The 9,413-nt window shown below is 38.0% G+C and overlaps 3 protein-coding genes and 1 non-coding gene across 4 annotated transcripts; 3 read left to right on the forward strand and 1 right to left on the reverse strand.

Annotated features, from left to right (window-relative positions):
• The first annotated feature begins 936 nt into the window (after positions 1-936).
• Positions 937-1,009, forward strand: HYPBUDRAFT_t121. The gene has a single exon. It is a non-coding gene; the product is annotated as a tRNA-Lys (tRNA).
• A 646-nt stretch (positions 1,010-1,655) lies between these two features.
• Positions 1,656-2,822, forward strand: HYPBUDRAFT_167465 (nicotinamide-nucleotide adenylyltransferase; the record flags this gene model as incomplete). The annotated part of the gene is made up of 1 exon (XM_020222770.1): positions 1,656-2,822. One exon carries the CDS (start codon positions 1,656-1,658, stop codon positions 2,820-2,822), a length of 1,167 nt encoding a protein of 388 aa, XP_020075551.1.
• Positions 2,823-4,698: 1,876 nt separating this feature from the next.
• On the reverse strand, positions 4,699-5,372 carry HYPBUDRAFT_140899 (uncharacterized protein; the record flags this gene model as incomplete). Its single annotated transcript, XM_020219768.1, has 1 exon — positions 4,699-5,372. The coding sequence occupies one exon, from the start codon at positions 5,370-5,372 to the stop codon at positions 4,887-4,889; it is 486 nt and encodes a 161-aa protein (XP_020075552.1). The 3' UTR covers positions 4,699-4,886.
• A 1,086-nt stretch (positions 5,373-6,458) lies between these two features.
• HYPBUDRAFT_96186 (protein kinase activating protein) lies at positions 6,459-8,264 on the forward strand (the record flags this gene model as incomplete). Its single annotated transcript, XM_020223966.1, has 1 exon — positions 6,459-8,264. A coding segment is annotated over one exon (1,806 nt), but the record flags the coding sequence as incomplete, so codon positions are not given.
• Positions 8,265-9,413: the final 1,149 nt, after the last annotated feature.

A 9,413-nucleotide genomic window follows, 5' to 3' on the forward strand; every position in this document is an offset into this window, starting at 1 on the left:
ATTAATGTATTGATTTATTAATGTATTGCTTAATGTATTAGAGTATTAATGTATTAGTGTATTGATTAATGCATGAATAATGTATTAATGTATTGATTCATGTATCGTATTGGGGGCTTGCTCTTCATACGAAGGATTTCCAGCTCCTGACGACTAGGATATCACCACAAATCACATGAGGGTGATCGATAGTACGGTTGCGAATTTTGCAGCCGTATGCTCCAAGCTATAAAACAATACTTAGAGCTCCAGTCACCTAGTTTCGTTCTAAGATTAAAAAGTACATCTCGTCGTCCCAGCTATAATTTCATCGCCACTTTTGTCGCTGGCATTAACTCTCTTTTCAAATAGCTTTCGGCATCAAACACGTCTGTACACAGTTATTCCCAATTATGACTGATTGCTGCTGAATACTCCGGACCTTCCTGTTTGAAGTATAAGCATTTAGGTTCTTGGTTTCATTCCAAAACTTCTCGTATACCAGAATATATATGAGGCAGATCAGACCGTGCATCCACATAGGTTCAACACGGGCACCATCACACGCAAAAAGAATAACCATTCAACCAATACTAAATAAAACCAATAGTAGTATATTTCTTTGGTCCACGGAGCTATCTAATGAGCTATCTTCAGCTGTACTTCAAAGAGCTATCTTCAATCAGCTATAAAGTAGTCGCTCAATGAAGTAGTCGCTCAAGTCACCATTAGAGTTCTCTCATTCCCTCCCGTGATGTCTATTTACATAATATATACAAGTATTTCTTATCCCACCAATCCCGTCCATGCACTTCTCTGCACCCCCTAACCATAGCAGACCATAGCAAAGCCTCCAACATGCTTCAGTTAAAAATCCGCCCGAAACCGCTCAAAGTTTTCTTCAAAGACCACCTATTCAACTTATCTACCCATGTCTAATTTCTCGACATGAAAAGCGCCTGGTTAGCTCAATGGCTAGAGCGTGTGACTTTTAATCACAAGGTTGCGGGTTCGACCCCCGCATCGGGCTTTTCTTTTTGCCAATTTTTTCAACTACGGTGAACTCCTCCAAAGACGACTGAGGTGTTCGGGGATTGAGCAGAACTAACCCCGAAGCCACCACAATGAAGTGGGTGTCCGATCGGGTTTTAGTCGTCCTTCAGCCTTTTAAAGTATAACCGGTAATGTAAGATTACAGTACAATCCGATTTGATGGGGGGAGCACTCCGACGAAGGAACCGAGCAGATCCCCAGCCAACGCCCAGTGGCCACCCCGGACCCAGTGGCTAGATGGCCATACATTGCAAGCAGATAACAGCGTTATCTTCCACGGGTATAGCCAGGGAATGAGGTCATTCGACAGAATAATGGCAGCAGAACAAAAGTAAGAAAAGCACTACTTAAAACAGAGAAAAAAAACAGTGGGAAAAATTGACTCTGAGGAAAAACCAAAAAAAAAAAAAAAAAAAAAAAAAAAACCGAGTTAAAACTCAACGTCTATGACATAAGTAGACTTGAATTGGCACTGGTTTGAGGCTATTGACGTTTGAGATTAAGATATCCAGGAGATATTGTTATAGCGTTGGAGTATTAAAGGTATAGGTCAAGGATTAGACTAGTTAATTGTGTTACAAATTGCTGAGCAAATAAATTAAGGTTTTTAAAGTATATATACGATGGATCCAACTAATGATCCTAATTTCACACCACCATCATTGAATCGCAATATCGAGCCCACTGCTCCACTGTCAGAGATTCCAAGTAATGCACCAATCCAGCCATTTGTATTGGCCGACTTGGGGGATTCTGTTGATGCCCCACCACCGCATCCATCATTGAGTGAAGTTGGAGAAGATAAGAATAAGGAGAAAGGGTTGGAATCAAGGATTCCAAGAAAGCATACGGACTTGTCTACGTCGTCGAGTGAGGAAGAGGAAAACCATCCAGAGAAACCAATCAATAAAGGAGGTAAGTTAATATTACCACCAACCGCTAAAGTTAGATCGTCACAAATTGCTGATTTAGAAGAAGTACCGCATGGAATTCAGAGACAAGCCAAAAGTTTAGATAAATATCAATTTCCAACTCATCGATTAGCCACCACCTTATCAGAAGACAATAAATATCCTTTAGTTATAGTTGCATGTGGATCATTTTCACCAATTACTTATTTACATTTGAGAATGTTTGAAATGGCATTGGATGCAATCAATGAACAAACCAAATTTGAAGTTATCGGAGGATATTATTCCCCAGTTAGCGATAATTATAAAAAACAAGGATTGGCCCCCTCGCATCATCGAGTTAGAATGTGTGAATTGGCTTGTGAAAGAACCAGTTCTTGGTTAATGGTTGATGCCTGGGAATCATTACAAAATAAATATACGAGAACCGCATTAGTGTTGGATCATTTCAATGAAGAAATTAATATTAAAAGAGGAGGAATAAGGGATTCAAATGGTGAGAAAAGAGGAGTTAAAATAATGCTATTAGCCGGAGGAGATTTGATTGAATCAATGGGAGAACCAGATGTATGGGCAGACCAAGATTTACATCATATTTTAGGAAAATATGGATGTTTAATTGTGGAAAGAACCGGTGCTGATGTTCGAAGCTTTTTATTAAGCCATGATATAATGTACGAACATAGAAGAAATGTTTTGGTTATTAAACAATTGATTTATAATGATATTAGTTCAACCAAAATTAGATTATTTATAAGAAGAGGCATGTCGGTTCAATATCTTTTACCTAATTCTGTTATTCGATATATTCAAGAACATAAATTATATATAAATGAAACTGAACCAGTTAAACAGGTCATGTCTGATAAAGCTGATTAAATAAATGTGTTTTGATGATAAAAATTGTAAATATTGTAAAAAATTGTAAAAATTGTAAAAATTGTAAAAAATGTGAAAAAATAGGTATACATTAACTAAAGATCAAGATGTTTTCGCAGTCTACACTAAATATTGCAAAATTACATATATTATATTCGATACCGTCTACTGATTCCTATCTAGGGTTTAGATCTTTCAATGAGTGCCCCAGGCCCAGTTGTATTTACACTCGGTGCTAGATTCTTGATACCATGAATAGACAGGTATAGTATCCAGTACTAAATATCGTCTCACTCTTGAAAAGAATACCTTCCCAGATTCGAAAAATAGCCTCCAATAACCTACCCAGAACTCAGATCATGTACACTAATGAGTGCCCATCCTTCCATTTGTATTTACACTCGGTGCTCCTTCTTCCACGAATGGATAGGTATAGTATTTAGACATTCTTAGAACCTGGAAGGGGATTTTTGAATGAAGATTCGTAACATAATAAAGCAAATGGAGCATCTTAAAATGATACTAGGATGCCCAAGGAGCAAATTTTCTTCGACGGCTCAGGAAATCTGTCTTCTTATATATATGGAGTATGAAATTATGATCGAGTACGATATAGTATATGGAGAATGACATAGTATTTGAGGAAGTACTTGATCAAATGAAGGATTTCGCAGCCGCAAGCAGTTACAACATTGAATCATTAATCCACTGGACGGTAAGAAATTGCATTTAAAAATGCATTTAAAGTAGTTGTAGAGAAAAGTGGATGGTGCTGTATCTGGAAGTAACCAAGGCCAGCCACTTCAGTTTGAATCATGTTCATTGGATGACTTCTGTGGTCTAGTAGACAAGTTCAAAATGGACAACCAAGGCACACGATTATTCTATGCATTGAAACCAAACTGAAGCACATGTTTATACCAAATTAAGCATTGCCTACTTCTATCCATTACCAATGGGATTTTCCATTATGAAAGTGTCTACGTATATAAACCTTACCGATATACTTAAAAAGGACGTCTATAAGTCTCAGTTTTATGCGAACGGTACATCGGCAGAGCTTCACGGTTCAACATACATGGATAAGGAGAGTGGGAGCTGGACAGTTTCGACCACAATTTAAATATTATCGGGTTATGTGGGTAGACCAGACCTCTATCGACCACATATATTTATACTATACATATAGACTTATGTTCCAGTATGGACGACCATGATATTAGCTAGATACCTACTAATAACTGATTATGGAGTGGATTAATTTATTATATAGATTGATCTTTTTGCTGTTAATCATGTTAGACCATGAATGGTTAGTCGAAGGCCGCTTCGACAAAAAATTTAAATATATATTACAAATTTGACTATAAATAATAAATATTCAGCTTATTACTTATTAAATACATTACTTTAAACACCAGTGGCTACAGCAACCCCGAAAACCCACTCTTTCGGGCCCGTCAATGAAAATTGGAAAATTTGCTTTGTGAGTAACATGGCCGTATAATGGCCTTGAATTCGAAACCGATGTCTACGGCCATATCCAGCATAAAGCATGATTACCCGTCCGATCAATAATTATTAAGCTGCTGAGAGCGATGCTGAGTACGTTAGTGGGAGACCATAATGGAAACCATCGTGCTGTAGACTTTCTTTTTTGCTACTGAAACCAATGAGCCAATGAGCCAATGAGCCAATGAGCCAATGAGCCAATGAACCAATGAACCAATGAACCAATGAACCAATGAACCCTGAGAGCGTTAGGGATTGGGAACACTGAGAGAACACTGAGGGCGGTGTGAGCGCCGAGATCGAAAATATTCGAGATATTCGATAAGGCTGCGAGATCAATGCGGAACAATGCTACAAACAAAGTAGGACAATTAATATATTAATTAATACTAAACCGAAGTAAAAAATTTAGACGAAAGGGTAATTAGAAAGCAGTAAAGAAAAATACAGAAACTTTTTATAAACGAAAAAAGAAAAATGAAAGATAAAACCAAACCAAATGACATTAAATTAAAAAATAAACTAAAGTTGATAAACTAAAAGTTAAAAAGCTTAGAATAAAGCAGCGGCAACGGCGGCAACACCAGCGGCAACACCAGCAACGTTTCTAGCGGCACCAGCTTCGTAAGAAGAAACTTCAGCGGTGGTGGCTGGAGCAGAAGAGGATTCGGCAGCTAAGGTGGTTGGTTGAGAAGAAGAAGCTTCAGTGGTGGCTGGAGCAGAAGATTTTGGAGCTTCAGTAGAGTGTTCACATTCGGTACAAGCTAAAGTAGAAGTAGAAGTAACGAAATCAGTGGTGTAAGAAGTTGGAACAACACATTCTTCAGTAACAGTTAAAGTGGTGGCTTCAGTAACGTGAATGGTGGTTGGAGCACATTTGTTTTCTTTACAAGTAGTGATGGTAACTTCGGTGGAGTATGGACAGTAAGTGGTGTAACCAGTAACGGTAACATCGGTGGTAACGGTGGTATCGTTAGTGTAAGCGGCTAAAGAACCAGCAACTAAAGCGGAGGTAGCGAGGATAGATGAGAATTGCATTTTTGAAATATAAGCGAGTGTATTGAATAAAGAATTAGAAAAAAAAAATATGAACCCAAGGATATTGGATCTGGTTACATTTATATACAATAAATTTTAAGGCTTCATCATTTCGTAAAAAAATTGTAAGGGCAATTAACTCATTCCATTCCAAATAGTTCGATGGAAAAAAGAAATTCCTCCCATTCTATTACTAAATTAAACAAATAAACAAACAAACCGATTTTTTGGGGGAACGTCGAGGTTTGTTTCCCAATCGTTTGTTATTGTTACCATTGTTTGCAATCAGTTATTTATAGTAAAGATGCCGTGCAAATAATGAGTGGTCTTGTGAGCGCTACCGTTTTCAGAATGGGGCCTACCCCTTTGGGGAAGGTGCCCGACACCGCCTGCCAAAAGGGGCAGGCAGGTCAGACAATTTCACGCCGCTGCCAGCACAAAACCAGCGGGAAACCCAACACACAAAAAGGACGAAGTGAAAACAGGTACAAAAAATAATTGCATGTTCCAAGAACAATTCTGAATCGGGGGGCGGCGGCCGCATCGGGACACCAGAGGTTAATTATAGATTCCGGAAGGGCACGGTCACGTGCAGCGCTCCCGGGGGATCTAGATATATATAGATGCATCAACAAGATGGCCGCTCAATCAATAAATGCGGTCGTTGGTGCAGCCATGGGGGAAGTGCCAGGGTAGATAAGCCCATGTTTTACGAGGACCGGACCCACCGCTCGTCTAATCGTAAATTGACAGGATGAAATGACACTAGTGGTATTTGGGAATTACCCTTTTGGTGGGACCCACCGTGTGGGAACCACCGTGTGCCCACCACATTCCGATAGCATTTAGTAGCGGAGCAGGAGCAAGTTGGTGAGCTCACACTTGCGCGACGGGATGAACGGGTGTTTTCCAGGGTCACTTACTCCGATTGGTGAGAGGGGTGTATTTACCACTTTGGTGTTTTTTTTTTTTTTTTTTTTTTTTTTTTATTTTCTAAATGTACGGAGGTTTTCCTTGGTCCGTACATCTAGTATATAATCTACTAACGCGTTGTAGTATAAGCAGAAGACTACTTCACCAAGGATGAAGCCGTTTGCCAATTATCGGATATGTTTCACTGCGGTTCCGATTGACCAGAGAAATGTGATGATTTCCCAGTTGGAGGCATTGGGAGGCAAGTACTACCCGGATCTAATGACCGACGTGAACATCTTGGTGGTTGGTAATAAAGATACTCCCAAATATAAATACTGTGTTAAGAATCGAAATGATATAATCTTCATTAATTTTAAAGCGATTCCGTCCATATACCAGAGTTGGTTGAATGACAATAATCAAACCATCAATAATTTTTTAGAAAAAACCTTTGAAAATTATTCAATATGTATATCCAGATTAAACCCCACCAACTCGGTTGATTTACAGCTTGAAAAATACCCCCATCGAACCAAATACGTGAAATACTTGTATGAGTTCACGTCGCTTTCGAGCTTCGTTAATAATAATGGTGGCGAGGCCACCGATGTATTAAGAAGTTCCATCAGTATTAATATATCAACCGAATTATCGGGTAAACGATATCAAATGTCCAATAAATGGAATATCCCCACAGTGCATCCCCTTTGGATCATAGACTCGCTCGAAAGAGGAGCGTCATTACCGGTGGATGACTACATAATAACCCTGGAGACCACCGAATTAAACGGATGCAATATCTGGGATCAATTAACTAAACGGGAAGAAAATAAATCCGATAAACCATTAAAGAAAAGAATCGATGTTTGGAACTCAATCATGATAAATAATGAATACAAACCAAAACAATCTTCGTGGGACGAAAGCGAGGAGGAAGATGAAGAACCCACCCCGACTAAAATAGAATCAACTAAACTAAAATTGTTTTCTGGTTTGAAGTTCCTAATAATTGGTTTCACCAATCATCAAATTAAATTATTGACCAACGTCATCACGTCAAACGACGGGGAAGTTAATACTACTCAAGAAAACGACGAAACGATCACTCACATCTTAATCCCGTATAATTCCTGTTTAACCAATTCGTCTTTCAAAAAAATCCCCGGATTCTACAAAGAAAAAATTAACGATCGGAAAATCCTAATTATAAATGAATGGTTTATCGAAAGATCGATTTTTTATAAAAAAATCGTTCATGATAATTGGTCAGTTCCTTTCAAATCAATAACTCCTTCCAATCAACCTTTGGAAATTTGCATTAGTGGATTCACCGGTATAGAATTATTACATATCCCTAAACTAATAGAATTATTAGGCTTCAAATACTGTGAAACCCTCAATTCTTCTAAAAATTTATTAATCATCAATATTAATCTTTTCAAAAAAAAATTAATTTCAAATAGTCAACTCTTCAATTACAAATCAGATATCATCAATTGTCCCACTTATAACGATTCAGATAAAAGTGTTTCTCTACTTTCTTCAACAAATAAAATCAACGCCGCTAAAAAATGGAATATCCCAATTGTGTCCCTAAGCTATCTATGGGAAATTCTATCTAAATCAAATGGTAAGAAAAAACTAATTTTACCCGATTTATTCGATTTGAATTGGTGTATTTTCGCTCCTTTGAATTTAAATAAACCAACTACTCTACTAGAATTTGCTAGAAACTTAAGCGGTGACGATTTTAAAACCCAGTCCATGCCTTCTTTACCTTCTCCTAGAAAATCAATCAAAAACTTACAGTACGGTAAACTATCCACTTCTTCTTCGTCAATCAATTCTAAATTGGCCGAAGCAGCTCAAAATGACGACCCGGAAATATCCATCAACGAAGACCCGCCTACTCAAGTTGGATATCAGGATCTAAACTCGGTTAAAAGCAACCAAGAACTACTTAAAAAGCTAAGTGACGATCCCCCGAAAAAGAAAAGAAGGCGCTGACTTCTCTCTCTATATATTATATATTAAATCAATAACTGAATACCTGGTTGCAAAATATATTGGCGATTATATAATCCAAAATGATCACGTGAGCAACACACAAAAACCCATACACCGCTCATCGAAGGTTCTCTCAAATTCGTTGCTGTGTGCAGGAAAAATGAAAGGAAAAAAAAAACTTAGTCGTGTGAATGGCCATATTACTCCAGCAAGGGTAAATCTCCACCCGGCACTACACTGGTTGGATTGCCCAATTGACCATTTGACGTTTAATTGAGCACTGGAAACCGAGCAGGCAACACCGAGCAGGCAGCAGTGAACTCTGAGGTGCAATCGTGGAACTACATGGAATTGTGTGGAACATGGAGGTAACTATCATCACCGGATCAGCCCCGTGCCTGGGTAAATTGAGTCACGCATCGCCTGACTGTGTGCAGTCCCCATACAATAAAGGGATGCTGAAAAAAAAAATTTTTTTCTTCACTTTTTTTTTTTGTTTTGTTAGTGTTTCTATCGCAATTCGCCTTCCTGAAAAACTTTTATAAAAAAGGCTACGTCTTCCCAATTTTACAAATTATCAAATTTTTTCTTTCTTCATCTAACAACTTATTACAAAATGGGTAAAGAAAAACAACACGTTAACTTAGTCGTTATTGGTCACGTCGATTCCGGTAAATCTACTACCACCGGTCACTTAATTTACAAGTGTGGTGGTATCGATAAAAGAACCATTGAAAAATTCGAAAAAGAAGCTGCTGAATTNGGTAAAGGTTCTTTCAAATACGCTTGGGTTTTAGATAAATTGAAGTCTGAAAGAGAAAGAGGTATCACTATTGATATCGCTTTATGGAAATTCGAAACTCCAAAATACCATGTTACCGTTATTGATGCTCCAGGTCACAGAGATTTCATCAAAAATATGATTACTGGTACTTCTCAAGCTGATTGTGGTATCTTAATTATTGCTGGTGGTGTTGGTGAATTCGAAGCNGGTATCTCTAAAGATGGTCAAACCAGAGAACACGCTTTATTAGCTTACACCTTAGGTGTTAGACAATTAATTGTTGCTGTTAACAAGATGGATTCCGTTAAATGGGACAAAAACAGATTCGAAGAAAT

This window comes from Hyphopichia burtonii, assembly GCF_001661395.1.
Source record: "Hyphopichia burtonii NRRL Y-1933 unplaced genomic scaffold HYPBUscaffold_5, whole genome shotgun sequence".
Classification (NCBI taxonomy): domain Eukaryota; kingdom Fungi; phylum Ascomycota; class Pichiomycetes; order Serinales; family Debaryomycetaceae; genus Hyphopichia; species Hyphopichia burtonii.